The sequence below is a fragment of the Durio zibethinus genome, chromosome 3 (genome assembly GCF_047325235.1).
Source record: "Durio zibethinus cultivar Kanyao isolate XHJ-2024 chromosome 3, ASM4732523v1, whole genome shotgun sequence".
Classification (NCBI taxonomy): Eukaryota; Viridiplantae; Streptophyta; class Magnoliopsida; order Malvales; family Malvaceae; genus Durio; species Durio zibethinus.
The window spans coordinates 31,336,929-31,353,753 of NC_143164.1; the positions used below are offsets into that span (position 1 = coordinate 31,336,929).

Sequence of the window (16,825 nt, forward strand, 5' to 3'; positions counted from 1 at the left end):
GTGAAATTTTATGTTATTATTTCAAATCGAAAGTTTGGCCAACAAATTGGGTTAAATGTGATATTCAAGTTTAAATGGAAAAAGCACATCATTAATAACATTAAAGGCTATTGCTAATTACTGATAATTTGAAGGCAATGCACTAATTTCTTATTAGCCATGTTTATGGATTTGATAAGTTTTATTTTGGAATGCCAAGAAGAAGATAACATGGTTTGTAATTACAACAATTTAAATAAAGTTTGTTTTAATGCAAAAAGAGATTATAAATAATTGTAAGGATATATGACATTATTTTGCATAGATTAATTAAAAAAAAAGAAAATACATAAATCTCCTTGGCTTTTTATAATTTCATGGCAAGGATGTGTATTAGTCATGCACCCTTAGTGTGTGGATTTGGTAATGATATTTGCTTACAATAGCCTTAATCCTTTGAATTGGTCACTAAATGAATTATCCATGGAGAATGTGGTATGACTCTTAAATGAATTGTGCTTTTGATAAGTTTGAAAATTATTTATTTATAAATAATACATAAATAGTTTTTCTCAGTAGTCTTTACATAAAATTGATATTTATTTAATTTTCTTTGATAATAATTATGGTGTGTATAAATGATCTACATCTCATGATTTTAGTTTTGAGATATAGTGAAAGTATAAAATTATATTTACTTTGAAAGCTATGAGTGATTCAAAGTCTTTGTAAATAAAAAAAAAATTTAAATAGCAAAATGAATGCTATTTGACCCATTTGAGTGATAAACATGATTTTACTCATGGTAATAAATTGGTAAATGGTTGACATGATCAAATACATTCATAAGTTTTCATGAGTTGGCATGAAAGTCTTAAAAAGAGACTATAAAAAGCATGAGTATACTAAAAAAAAAAAAATTGAGAGTAATTATATTTGACATCATTCTTATTGATGTATACTCTTATATTTGACATCATTCTTATTGATGTATACTCTCATATTGAGTTTAAATAAAAGTTTTGGAACTTTTATGAGAAGAAAGTATTAAGTTATAGAATATTTACTAGTTATCCTCCACTAAAGTGGATTTGGAGGCCTTTTACTTAAAAAAAAAAAAACCACCAAATAGTGAAATGATAAATGAAATGGTTACTTGATTAAGTATACATGATATCTTGATAACTAAATGAGATATCTTTTAATAAAAGAATGCATATTTGTATATGGTGGAGGTGATAAGAATTAAAAGAAATAAAATTGTTAGCATAATATTGTAAGATTTAAGTATAATTTTATAAGCAAATTATACAAGCTAATAAGTTTAGTGCACTTATTAAAGTGAAATCATAAAAAAAAAGGTCCTTATATATATTAAAAGGGCTAAAAGGATTTGTTCTATCCATTTAGTTTATCAAAATGTACTAGAAGAATATTTGTATTAAACTAGATAAAAGTAGAGAAATAGAATAGTTGAAATTTTATATTAATAAGAATAGAGTTTAGGCCACAACTAATATCATCTATATCTTAAAATGACAAAAATGAGGCAACAATATCTAGAGCATATAAATGATATGCAAAGTGAAAAGTTTAGATATATTAGATTGAAATGATTATATTAGAGATTTAATATCAAGTGGAGGTAATTACCATAAAAGAATATTGAATTTCAAGATATTTGATTAGTAGTACTACAAGTAGAATAGATTTAAACCCTTACTATTAGACACCAATAATGAGAAACAAACTTTGAATTAGTAACCTTTAATTGCAAAGTTTAATGAGTAAAAAAAAGTTATTGGTGTGTCTATCAAATACTAGTAAAATCCATTTAAATTTCAAAAACTAATGTGATCCATTGTATGAGAAAGATGAGTTTTTATATTTTTAATGGAGTTTATTATTTAAATGTCTAAAGTGATGGAGATATAATGAAAACTTTACCTATATAAACATAGAAGTGGTGTTACTTCAACAAGAAAAATTAGGGTTTCTCTTATAAATATTTATGAATAAGATAAGTATATGGTTATAATAGTGCTAAAGCAATTATAAACCTTTGACAGAAGAATAAATAAATATTATATGCATTATATTTTTATTCTAATACTAGGAGTTGAGGTTTAATTTGCGAATACGATCAACTTTGATAGAATTCTAATATATATATGCTAATTGAAGGTTTAAATTGAGATATACCTTTTTATACTCATAATATTTATTTGTGTGAAAGGTTAAAGATTAAACACCAACATTTCAAACTAATAGGAGATTATTGATAGTTTAGAATGTGGTGCATTTCACATTGGATAGAATGATTTAGTTATTGATGAATAAAATTAATTTTTGTATTAATTTTATTCATATTTTAAATAATTATGTTTAAAAAGAAACAATTATTATATGACAAATAGTCATAACTATTTGAATATAAATAGATTATTATTCAGAATGGTCATGATTATACAAAAAATCATAACCATTTGAATAAAAGTTTATGTATGTTTATTCATTATAAATAGATCTTTCAGTATAACTATTTTTACTACTTTTGATTTAAAAGTTTGAGATTTTGTTGTATCATAGAGACATAATTATCTTTACGAAAGTGGTTTTCACCCTTCAAAGCCATTTTTTTTTATTATTTCTATTCTCTTTTTTTTTTTAATAGGTCAAATATATATAGGAGTCCTTATCCAAGTAGAATTCTTTATTTACCAAATGCTTGTAAGATTCTTTATGTAAGTAGGATAGTCGAATGGATATAGGAGTTATAGTGCAACTAGCATCCAGCTAACCCTCCCTTATTACATTGCCGAATATGACTTAGATTAGGATTAATCAAATCTTGCATGGAATTGCATGGCATCACATAGCTTTCACGTCCCATATGTATTAAATCTAAAGATAAAAAAATCACACATTAAACACACCAAATTTAAGCAAAATTTCAAAATTTTCAATTAAATAACTTGTAAAAAACTATAAATTTTACTCTTATCAATTTTCATCTTGGATTAAGAGATGAGAACATATGCATTATGGTGTCTATTCTACTAGTTGTAGCATCTACATCATACGTAATAATATTCTAAAAACTAAGATGTGATGAAGATGGCATATAAGAGAATAAATATTAAGATATCAACTAATGGCTTTAGTTCTATTAAAAAAAGGTGAATTAAAAAAACACTTGTGAGTTGAATTGGAATAAATTTATATCTTTTAAAATTTGAGAAGAACTATAGTATAAAGATTACTTTGACTTTCAAACTACATAAAAAAGGTTATTTTTGTCCTTGACTTTTTATTTCCAATCAAATTAACTTGATTTTAACGAAAAAAGTTATATGCAATCACATAACTAACAATATCTTTAGGGGTTCCATGTATAAGGCCACATCATCAACCATACTAGCACTTACCACCGCGTGGCTGATGATGTGGCAACCTAACAAAAATTTTCTCCCACATTTTCTTTCTTTACTTTTTTTACAATCTTACTTTAAAACTTTAAAGATTCCAAAACAACCACATCTTTACCTATAATCTAGTATTGAACTTTCGTGCTGACCATGCACTTATCATTTAGATAAAAGTAAGTCCATTAAAAGGTAAAAAGGATTAAGGGAGTTTTCAAAAAAAAATTTTATAGATAATTTAGGCTTTATCAAGCAATGGTTGATTACAACTGACGTGATGATATGATGTTCGAAATTTGGGTAGAAGGTGATTGTTCATAGACAGTTAGGCTTTTAAAGTTTTAAGGGAGAAAGGGATGAAATGTGTGGGAGAAAAAAATTTCTTAAGTTGCCACATCATCAACTATTTGGCTTTTTACTAGCATGTGGATTGACACTTAACAATAAAGTATTGAAATAGCATCTTACATGACACCTTAACACCATTACCCTAACGCCACCTGTTAATCATGCAATCACATATAACTCTTTTAATTAAAGTTAAGTCAATTTGACTCAAAATAAAAAGATCATAGGTCAAAAAGACTTAAAAAATCATAAGCTAAAATGACCTCTTTGCATAGTTCAAAAGCTAAAATAATCGTTAAGCCAATAAATATTTAACTATCCTAAACTTAAACTTGTTAAGTTGAAATCCAACTTTTCTTGTTAAATGTATTTAGTTAACATCTATAATTGATAATAAGAAAATGGTATTGGTGTTAGTAAGTTTCTAACGAGATAGAGGCGGTTAATTGTCTATTTTTTTAATCTCAAAAGACAACTTCCTTTTTCAATCAAACATAAATAATTTTTTTAATTTATTCAAAGAATCACATCTTACATAAAAATTTTACATTTTTAGTTTTTTTATTACTCAAACATATAAGTATATATTTAATATAAATATTGAAAATGATATAAAAAATATTATAATTAATTTTATTTTTATATATTTAATAATTTAAAATATAATATAATGATATAATATAAATATGAGATAAAAAAATAAAAATAACACAATTTAAAATTTTAATAATAATTATATAAATATAATGAAATAAAAAAAATATTTAATATTTTTATATCAACACAAATTATGATATATAATTTTTATATAAAATATAATACTAATATATAAATAATAATATCTAGATATAAATTTTGAAATTAAAAAAATAGTGATAAAAATAATGAAGGCCAGTAGAAAACAATTTAAAACAAAAAATGGGCTGAAAAAGAAAACAGGAAAAGCCGTTAATATGAATTTGTCGTGGCATGTAGAGCCTACAAGCCCAAAACAGTTTTGCGGTTTCAAAAGAAACGACGTCACCTCATGCAAAAGCAGGGGAGCCCACAGACAAACAGAGATATAGGTAATGAAATTTCAATTTACCGCAGATTTGTGAATTCCATCGAGAGTTTCTGTTCTCCTTTTCCAATATTGCCCCCTTTCCGTCTCGCTTACTTGATTTTGGGGTCAAAATTGATCCTTTCTTTTATGATACGTAGCAGGGCCCTTGATTACGACGATCTTACCGTCCTCCACACTCAGATCGTCACAATTTCCAGCTCGATCCGTTTTTATTTCCGGAGTACCCTAATCCGAACCGAAGGCTAAAGCGATGTTCCTTATCGATTGGTTCTATGGCGTTCTTGCCTCCCTCGGCCTCTGGCAGAAAGAGGCTAAGATCTTGTTTCTCGGCCTCGATAATGCCGGTAAAACTACCTTGCTTCACATGTTGAAAGACGAGGTTCGTTTTTCCTCACCCTTTTATTATTTGTCCTTTTAACGATTTTCCCATTTCGCTCCAAATATTGAAATATGTTTTTATACCCTTTCTTTTATTAAAAAAATAAATAAATAAATTGAAACTATAATTTTGGATCTCTTTGGATCGCTTTACTGTCTAAATTTTTATCTTTGTATGATTGATTAACTACTTGAGAGTTTTGGGCTTTTTTTTTCCTTTTTAAATGGAAAAGATTAATGCCTTTTAATGCTTCATTTTTCTTTAATTTTTAATGGAAATGAGGAAATTTTGAAAGAGAGGTAATTAGCGGTGTTGATTATTAGTGAAATGTTTGCAGAGATTGGTTCAGCATCAGCCAACTCAATATCCCACATCGGAAGAGCTTAGTATTGGGAAAATTAAGTTCAAAGCATTTGACTTGGGAGGTCATCAGATTGCTCGCAGAGTTTGGAAGGATTACTACGCTAAGGTAACCAAAAGCTGAAAGTAATGCCTTTTTTTGCACTAACATTTGCTTGGTTTTAGGTTCCGATGTTTTTACTTGTGTGTGTTTTTTATTTCTTATCTACAGTTTGTCATTCTCGGTTTGCATGGTTATTAGTTTTAGTAATTCAGCATTCACTGGAATGTGTTTTCCTTTTATTCATTTTGTGGTCTTACAGTCTCAATTGGCAGGAATTCTATGTTATGTTGTTTTTAGGTTTAGGGATTATTAGTATCATTTTGTTTTCACGTCCTCAACTTTTTGGCCTAGTGGCTAAGGAGCTCTTAGGATAAATGGAGGTTTTTGTTTCGAACCAAGGTCTCCTATCCCTTCCCCAGGGGTTATGCCCATCCTAGGTTCCAAACAAATAAATAAATAAAAACTCCTGGCTTTTTCTGAAGTCATAGACAAACTCTTCTTTGGATAATATTTTACTCTTGGATTTTCAAATTAATGTTTTGATCACAGAAATTTGTGTGTGTTGATATGTTTCACTTAAGCTTTTTTGCCTGATCTATCTTCATCTACAGTCTTAGTGGAATTTTTTCTGCCTTGTGATGTATGAGACTCAAAAGAAGAATATCTCTAATCTATTGTTATGTGCTAATTTTCAAAGTCTTTCATGGTCATGAATTTTCAGTGAGGTTGGTCTTGAATTCTTGATGAGCATCTTATTAAATGATTAAATGAAATGCTTAGCAGCTTGACTTATTTCTTTAGTCTTGGTTGAATAATGGGTCTCATACAGTAAGCAAAAGTCTGAACTCTTGTTTCAGTCTTCTGTAAGTTGTTACTTTTTGCCTTTTGTTAAAGTAGATCATCATAATATTCATTTTGGAAAGATGGCCAAGTATTCTCTGTGCAGCTGTAGCTTTCTTCAACCTTGAAGCTTGCTGTTGGTTGATTTTTATGAAGATTTTTCAAAAGCAAATAATACGAAAGCATAGAAATGGTAGATCCCCAGTGGGTCATGGGCTGGTCTTCTTTCCCCATTCCTAATCAGCTACATCTTGGGGAAGGTCTGCCTGGGTGGTCAATGAGGTGGTCTAGAATTGCCAGCTGGAATGTTAAGGTTGTACCAAAGAAGTGTTTGTACGTGGTTTGCTATCAGCACTGACCAATGCTTTCAAGCAACATTTTTCGAATGGGACTGGGTTTACATGACGTTGACTACATGCAGTGGATGCAATTATGTTGCATTTCTCTCACTTTGATTGGTTTTCTGCTCTAACTGTTTGTCCTTAGTGTTGCTTGTTATAAGCTATGACTGCCTGGTCTTGAGTGAGTACTTAAGTGTATTTTCTGGGTTCCAGGTGGATGCTGTGGTATACCTGGTTGATGCCTATGATAAAGAGAGGTTTGCAGAATCAAAGAAGGAACTGGACGCACTCCTTTCTGATGAGGCCCTGGCCAATGTTCCATTTCTTATTCTAGGAAACAAGATTGATATACCATATGCTGCCTCGGAGGATGAGTTACGATACCATCTTGGGCTCACAAACTTTACCACTGGCAAGGGGAAGGTAAACCTAGCGGACTCAAATGTCCGGCCACTAGAGGTATTTATGTGCAGTATTGTCCGCAAAATGGGATATGGTGATGGCTTCAAGTGGATGTCTCAGTATATTAAGTAGGGAAAGGGCAGAAAGATGCTTTAGGAAGATGCTACAGACTCCCAAACCCCAATTTCATCTTCTCATGCCCGACTTCAGGAAAAAAAATTGTATTCATCAAACTGTGTTTGAACTAGCCCCTAAGTGGGTTTTAAATTGGATGTGTGGAAAGCGGTAGTTATGTCACTACTGTGTAAAAATCTACTTATGGCTGCAAGTCTCTGGTATTGTAGTTTTGTCAATTAACTTAGATAACTTAACAATAAGGGATTGGTTTTCGCTGGAAACTACTGTTACCGTTAGTTAAGTTCTTTTATAACCGTGTCATTAAGCCATCCATAGGTGTGAGGCCGGCATGACGGTCAACTCAAACAGAATTCGACTATGTTTTCAACTTTGAAATTGATCGAATAAGTAATTGAACTTTATTGAATCTTGATTATAATACTTACTAATAGTTCCTATATTGTTAGTAAAAAGGTAAAAATTGAGTATTAAAATATTTCAAATCAACTTGATATCGACTCGAAGTCTCAATATATTTTATATAAAATCTGGTAAATTGTAAGTGAAATGTATTTGGATACACGCTTGTTCTTCTTCATTCTATCATGGTATGGTGGGGCAGCTGGTTGCGAAACATAATTTTGTGAACTGCATCTTGTTAAATGAAAAAAGAGTAAAAAAAAAAAAAAGTTTTCCGACTTTGTGGTTGCTACGTTGATTCGTGTCCGAAACCAGAAGCACATGCTTTATTTATATGTTTACCATATGCAATTTTTAAGTTGGTCACCTTTGTGATGCACTATTTTGCTGTGAAGCTCTCAACTTTTTTTCCCCATTTTTTTTTTTTAAAGAAGGGGGCGGCCAGAAAATGATAGTAGTACTAACATTTTGTTAAGAAGTTAGGTCATTCAAACATCGTAAGATACGTACCAAGACCAAGTCATACTTCAATTACCCCCAATTACAAATTGTCGAGTGGCCTGGACCACCTAAACCCCACCCTCCGTACCACAGACCAATGTAGTCCATCAAAGCAAAAGACCCCACGGCACAAGCGTCAGCAGCATAGCCCGTAAGTAAACCTGTGTCTCAACCACGCTCTAACTGGCAGCTCAGAACTAGCATCGGCGTTTCCCCACTAAAGTCCCAACCTCTGCCACTCGTCCACCGCTACCCTTTCTCTTCCTTTGTTTTTCCCTTTTTACGTGTCCTTTTTTTTTTACTAATAATTTTACCTTTGATTCTTTTACTCTTCCTCGTTCTCCCACTTCCTTCTTTCAAGTCTCGACATCCGTAGCAATTAGCAAATACTACTATAGCTTCTTTACGGTGGGCAGTGGGCAGCTTGAACTCAAGTTAAAGCGAACTAAGTAATAAGAACTTCAACTTCCACATATTTGATGAGAATAATATCTTAAATTCTATAAGAGATTTATTTGAAATTGATCAAATATTATTTGATGGATAAAAAGATTTATAAAAAGAAAATTTTAAAAGAAAAGAGATTCTTAATAGATAAGTTTGACTTGCAGAAGAAAAATTTTAAGAGTAAAGAGATTTTTAATAAAAAAATTTGTATGATTATAAATAGGTAAAACTTCTATAAGTTTAGGTATGTGAAAAAAATATAAGAGAGTTATAAGATTTTATGGGTAGACATCCTACAAGATTATTTAATATTTACGTTTTATGAGTATGTATGTTTATTAGTGAGTGGACTAGAAGAGACTGAGAGGGTTTACATAGATATGATGTATGGATGCATATGGTTATATGTTTGGTTGTGCTGATAGGGTGCACATGGATATGTGTTTGTTTAAGTTAAGGATACTTCATAGGATTATAGGAGATTGAGAGAGTTTTTGAGTATTGATTGTTGAGTGGTTGATATATTTTGATGTATGTTTGTAATTCTCTATAACTAGTGAATCTTGTTTTTCATTCGTAGATGTAGGTCAGTTGGATCGAACCATATTAAATTATTGTCTATTGTGTGTTCGATTGATTGTTTGATTTTACTTCCTCTAGTGTGATTAGATTGAGGTTTTTTATGTAAACTACACCTAGCTGCTTCATTCAGGATTCAAGCCGAAAAAAATGATAAAAGTAATTGACGCTCAAAAGAACCTGAGGAAAGTCAAGCTCCCAGCAAATGCCGCGAAGCTCATGCTTCAGGAACCAGGTCTAATCATCTCTCTAGTGGAAGAGCTCAAATGAACTCACCGCGTGGCTGCAGCTATGCGAGCTGACAATGAACTTTTGGCGGCTAAAGTTTACGTTTTGGTTCCTATAGGGAGGGTTCATTGCAAAGTTACGGATGCGATATGGCTGTCATAGAAATAGCTTCTGGTGGAAAGAAAATTAGAAAAAGTTGTACTAAGATTTTACACATGGAACGGAGGAAGAGAGCGAAAGTTCAGGTTTTGCGAGAAAAAATGTATGAAGGGGATTAGGTTCTTGGCTACCGATTGCGGAATTACAAGCCGTCGACTCCTGTATTGGAACCAATTTCTGAAATGCTTTGAGAAGTCTTTCTCTCGTTCTTTGCTGGGTTTGGCTTCATCAGGGTGGAGATTTTGAGATTTCCCAAAATATTTGTTGAAAAAGAGAGATTTATAAGAAAGAAGGTTAGTATACTTGAACATATAATTTGTGATAGAAATCTAAGACCAATTCTTTCATTCTTTCATGTAATTAGATAATTAGTGTGTGTGTTTTTTTTTCTTCTAAACACGACTGGCATCTCAAATTAGAGTAATGATACTATATAAAAAAAAGGATTTTATTGATGGAATTCTTTGGCGGTGTTACATTTATCGACAAAACAGTATTCTATCTATTTAATTAAAAATTTTGTTAGTAATTACCAACTCAAAATTTTTCGGTAAACATTTTATTGGTAACTATTTTGTTGGTAATTGTGTCGACAATTCATTAGTAAAATCTATCAGTATTTATCAGTAATCCGTCGATATTCTATTGGTATTTTCATTGGTGATACCTCACTAATTTGTCGATACTCCATTGATGATTCGTCGGTAATTGGTTAATAATAGATCAATAACGGTTGATTTTTGTCAGTAAATATGTTGGTATTTTGTTGGTAATTTTTAATTTTCGTAGCTAAAACTATAATCTTGTCAATGAAATCCATCGGTAAGATTATAATTTCATCGATAATTTAATTAAATTCATTTATAATTATTTAAAAAACCTTTAAATTAAAAATAAAACATGTGTAATTATTTTAAAAGTCTATTATTTATGTATTATTGATTAAAAGATCAAATCAACATCATAAAATTTATATCTATAGAAATTCTAAAATAATCCAAAAACAATCCAAACTATAAAGTTAACATCCATAAAATATAGTATTGAAATCCATAAAATCCATCATACAAGTCTTGAAAAAGACATCACTGTGTTACTACATTTCTTGATCTAGAATCTACATTACCGTCATCAAGTCTAGAATATTGTGTTGATGGAAACTGTCTAGACCCCATCAACTGCACCATTTGATCCATGAAAGGCCTAAACTCAATCCTCAACTTATAAATTTGTTCTTGTATCTGATGTTGATGAGGCATAGATGACAGGCCACAAACTAAGTGAGACATTGTTGTTGTAACATTGGATTGAATTGGGTAAAATAGCTTTTTAGATCTATCTACAGATCTAAAGCCATACATGAGTGTATATAGCTTCAACCATTCCAATAGCTTTGGTCCGTGCTTGTGGATCAAAATCTGAATGATTGGAAGAGTCTTCACCATATTTCTAAGATAATGCAGCAACATATTTATCCTACAAAAAGTTTAAAATAATTATCATTTCATTTGACCTGCACAGTTCAATAAAGTAAGACAACTTCAAACAATTCACAGTGTCAAGATTTGATTATTGAATACGCAATAGTTTTCACATTTCACAAAGTCATTACATCTCAATATGTACAAAACACTATCTAGTTCAATACTAAATTTTCTACAAATTTTCATCTTTCAATTACTATAAAGATACTTAATCAACAATCACAATACATAACCAGAATCATAAAACAAAATATGCAATAATTTGCATTTTTCACAAATGTGATCTCATCACAATACATGCTATCTACTATCTAATTTAATAAAGAATTTCCTACAAATTTTATGCTTTGAATTGCTATAAAAATAGTTCATAAACAATCATAATACACAACCAGAATCACAAAGCAAAATACACAATAATTTTTACCTTTAACAAAGTCATTGCATCTCAATACACACAAAACAATATCTAGTTCAATATTGATTTTTCTACAATTTTTAGGCTTTCAATCATTATAATGATAGTTCATCAACAACCAAAATCACAAAGCATAATAGGCAATAGTTTTCGCTTTTCACAAATGTGATCTCATTGTAATACATATAATATACTATCTAGTTTAATAAAGAATTTCTTACAAATTTTATACTTTGAATTATTATAAAAGTAGTTCATCAATAATCACAATATATAACCATAATCACAAAAGCAAAATATGCATTAGTTTTCAACTTTTACAAATGTGATCTCATCTTAATATACACAAAACATTATCTAGTTCAATACTGAATTTCCTATAATTTTTAAGCTTTCAATTACCATAAAGATAGTTCATCAATAATCACAATACACAACCAAAATCACAAAGTAAAATATGCTATAGTTTTCAATTTTCATAAATGTGATCTTATCGCAATGCACGTAATATACTATCTAGTTCAATAAAAAATTTTCTACAAATTTATTGCTTTGAATTATTATAAAAATAGTTCACCAACAATCACAATACACAACCAAATTCATAAAGTAAAATATAATAGTTTTCACCTCTCACAAAATCTTTGCATTTAAAAACACACAAAATATTATCTATTTCAATAAAACAAGGTAGCAATTTGAAAGTATTCGCAAAGTCATTGGAAAGTCACATACATAAAAAACTTCAGACTTGTTGTCAACGAAATCACCATGTCTTCTTAAATGTCTGTGAGTGTGATTGAAAACTTTTATAAATATGGGTTCTCATTGCAACTCAAGTGACTGCATTCATTTAGAGACATATTCAATGAAATATGTAACAATGCAATTTATATAAAATTGACATATGATGATAAAAATAACTTGTGAAAAAACATTATGCCATTCTTTTTTTTATAAGCAGGAAATGTAATTGAATTACTAGTGTGTTTCATAATACTTCCTTTTTTTATGTTCTACGATTTTGTTTGGCGAAGATGTTTTGTCATTTTGGAGTGCTCCATACATTCTCAATAAGAGCATTCCAAATCAAAATTGTGATCCACCTCTGCTCCATCTTTCTACAGTGTATAATTTTATCAACTCGATGCTCTTTTATCACCAATTTCCTCTTGTCTGACAACAAATCTTTCAGTCAATTCTTGAAAATATTGTTCCATATTGGTTTAATAAGAGCATCATGTAACTCGACCCACTAACATTTTTCTTAACATAATAAATAGGAATACAATAAGTAATTGACAAGTGTATGAACTCTTCATTCAAATAAAATAAATATATATAAAAATAAATATTTAATTACTACCTTAAATTTATCAAATATCAAATTCTTCATTGGAGTAGGAACTTTACCCCATGTCGATCAAGGACTAGTAAATTTTTCTTGAATTATACCTAAAATTATTGAGTTAACCGATGATTACTTAAAACAACTACCAACATTTATTTGTTAGCAAGATTAGTTAAATTGCAAGAATTGTTTAAAAAATAAATAACAATAAGAAAAAATCAATATTAAAAAGTATGTCATACCTATCTCTTAGCGAAGTAATACACACCCGCTTATTTGGATTTGTAGGAGTCAATAAGCTTTTGTTTGCCCCCTTAGTGCTCTGTCTAATTGTTGTCCCTTCTTCTTTTCCAAGTGATTCTTCGATAGCGAATAATGGATTGATGTCATGTTCTATCAATGAATCATCCATCATCAGTGCTAAAGATAACTCGTATGGTGGATCATTTATTATTAGTGTTGAAGATGACCCGATATGTGTATCACCTCTCATCGATTCTATTATATATTCACGTCAATAAATAAAGCTCTTTGCTCAACATTTCATCATAATTGTCGTATAGAATCAAAACATTTCATAAGTATACCAAAAGCACAATGAAAAAATAAACATATATACTATTACCTTAGTATTATAGCATTAGATGAAGTGAGCAAAATATATAAAATTAAGCATATAAAACATTATAATTAAAATATGCAAAATCAAGTGTTATATTTAATGTTACATATATTGACCATATCGAATAAATATTAAATATAGCATTAAAAGTCACACTAAATACATCAATCGCTATTGAATAAACAAACTCATGTGTTTCATTACCATGATCATGATCATCAGTTTCTTCATCATCATCATCTTATTCTTCTTAAATTATTTGTAATAAATTTATCTCTTTATAATCACCAACAATAAGAATTACAGATTATTAAGTTCTTCTGAGATAGTAACATTTCATAGAGTAAAAACTTCAACTTATTGGTACACATGGTAACATTGCATGGAGTAGAACTTTAGCTTCTTGGTACACGTATTCATTTAAATCAGTTATTTGTTCTTCATCTCCATCATTATTTCTTAGCCAATATGTATTCCTGGCCTTTGTTTTAAAGATTGGCCACCAATCATTTTGATCTCTTCTTCTAAAAGAATGGTTTCTATAGGAAACTTTATGTACTTATGCATCTAACACAAATGGTTCATTGTTAGCAAGCATTGTTTTGTGTTTAATTTCAATAAGACCATAATGGAGATCTACCCTTATCCCATTCTCCATGTCAAACCATTGATATTTAAAAAGTATAACATTATTCCTTACTCCAATGTAGTCTAACTCAATAACATATTCAAAGATATCATAAAAGTCATGCTTATAGTCATAGTAGCAACTTTTTTTCACACATATCTCATAATTCATCGTCTTTTAAGTTTGGTTACAGTTAATTATATAAAACTTAAAACCATTCACAAAGTAACCTTTGAAATGCCTAACCATGCATTTAGGGCCATAAGCTATCTTAACTAAACGATGATAAATTTCATTATTTTGCTCTTCAACCTATCAAATCATAAAACATTAAAATTGATCATTATTTAAAATTTTATGAAAATATAATTTTTATTCATATACGCTATTATGCTTTAAACTTACAAATTGTCTTAACCATTACAGAATCTTATATAATGGATTTTCTCCAATTTTACATCACTTATATTTACAAATTCTGTTTTTATCAAGTCACCAAATATCCAATCATTTTCAATTACGAGTTAGAAAAATTGTCAACTTACTAAAAACATACATTATAGAGTTGATATAGTACTTATTCAATGTAAGCATTTATCTCTTCATAATTCAATAAAACATATAAGTTTACCTTCGTATGCTCATCCGTTGATAGTCATCAAGATTTATCTTATGGACCCAATGCTTGGCCATGATGAATGAAAATCGAAAAACATCCTCTAGATTCCACGATTCCCCATTATCGTTATGTGAAACTCAATTCAATCTTGTTGACAAATTTAGATCAAAATAAAATGAGCAAAAAATAAATATCTCCTCGATAACATATGCCTCACATATAGATGTTTCAACAAATATTAGATTGGTGCATTTTTTCTTGAGATGATGAGGAAACCTAGTCATCATCATAGCATAACGTAAATGGTATTGAAGGAAAATTAACTAATCAATGCTAATGTTTAACAACTGAAATATATTACTTTTCAAAAGGATACATCAATTGATAACAAATAGGTCCACCCATTTTTGCTTTGTTAGGCAAATGAATCGATAAATGCCCTATAGAATCAAATAAATTTACAAGAAAAATCTTTTTTAATTTGTAGATTGTTTTCACAATGTTTACTTCAAACACTTTCATATGATCTACATGCATTTCAATAAAACACAGATCTCTGAACAAATAAGATAGTTCAATAATTGCATCTCAAATAAAGTTTGGCACCAAATCACGAAAGGCAATTGAGAGCAATCATTGTATAAAAGCATGACAATAATGACTTTTCATCCCATAAAACTTGCAATTAGTTATGTTTACACACCAAGCTATGTTAGATGCAAAACCATTAGGAAGTTTTAATTATTTAACTCATGCATAAACATATTTTCTTTACTGTTTGTTTAAAGTGTAAGAAGCTTTACATATGAAAACTTTCTTATATCTTTCAACCAATTCCAACTCAAGTTACTTGCAATACACCTTAAGATCTAATCTAACCTTTTATGTTATCTTGGTTTTACCTTTAATATCCATAATTGTGTTAAAGACATTATCAAAGATAATACGCTCAATACGCATCACATCAAGATTGTATTGAATAAAATTAGTATGCTAATAAGGTAACCCCCAAAATATACTTTTCTTCACCTAATTATGAAATTCACCAAACTCGACTAACTTCTGATTATTATGTTTCGTGCCAAATGTGATATTAGGAAAGTTATCTAACTAAGCCAAAATTTTATAACCTGATAATGGAACAATAGGGGAGTCATATTCAACTCTTTTTTGAAATTTATCTTTATCTTCTTAAAAGATGATCTAGAGGAAAAAATCGATGATGACAATCGAAAAAGTAAAGTTTTTTTATCATGAGCCAATAAAAAAGACTTTTCTTATCTCACGTAAAAAGGACATGATAAGTTTTCATGAGTGTTCCATCCAAACAACATGTCATATGCATGAAAATTATTAACTGCCCATAAAAGAGCCGCCTTCAATAAAAAATTTTATCTTTTTGTAAGCATGATAAGTCACAACACCATTCGACCACAATATTTTTAATTCTTCTATTAAAGGTCTCAAGAAAACAATTATATTTTGACTTAAACTACTCTTTCCTAGAATAATCGTATTCAATAAGATATATTCTCACTTTATACACAACCATGACAGTAAATTATATACTGCTGGCATTATTAGCAAAAAAGAGTATTGCTTAGACTAAGTGGACAAAAATCATTCGCACATAATTTTAATCTTACATTTCAAAGTTCAAGTGCAAATAATTAATGGCTGCGATTGAAATGTTTCCAAGCTTCACCATCAACAAAATGTTGAAGTACAACATCATGACTTTGCTTATAGGCATGCCATGTCATATATTCAACAGTTTTAGTTGACATATAAAATCTTTTCCTCACCAAGTATTAGTTGCATATAATGTAAGATTTTATAAGGAATTTTTTTTCTCACCATCAGACTTATTCCTTAAATATTAAAGATGACTACATATCGAACAATATGTCAAATTTGCTGCTTCTTTATAAAATAACATGTAATTTTTTTCGCATACATGAATTTTCTTATAACCAAGTCCAAGTTTCATCATCTTTTTTTCATTTATAGAAGTTTTCTAATAATTTATCATCCACCGGTAACATATTTTTCACTATACTCATAAGATG

The 16,825-nt window shown here is 29.6% G+C and overlaps 1 protein-coding gene and 1 pseudogene across 1 annotated transcript; both read left to right on the forward strand.

Moving 5' to 3' along the window:
* Positions 1-4,842: 4,842 nt before the first annotated feature.
* Positions 4,843-7,581, forward strand: LOC111283727 (small COPII coat GTPase SAR1A). Its single transcript, XM_022872324.2, has 3 exons — positions 4,843-5,197; positions 5,535-5,666; positions 6,995-7,581. Exons 1-3 carry the CDS (start codon positions 5,069-5,071, stop codon positions 7,313-7,315), a joined length of 582 nt encoding a protein of 193 aa, XP_022728059.1. The 5' UTR covers positions 4,843-5,068; the 3' UTR covers positions 7,316-7,581.
* A 1,493-nt stretch (positions 7,582-9,074) lies between these two features.
* On the forward strand, positions 9,075-10,024 carry LOC149519748 (uncharacterized; annotated as a pseudogene).
* The last annotated feature ends 6,801 nt before the right edge of the window (positions 10,025-16,825 follow it).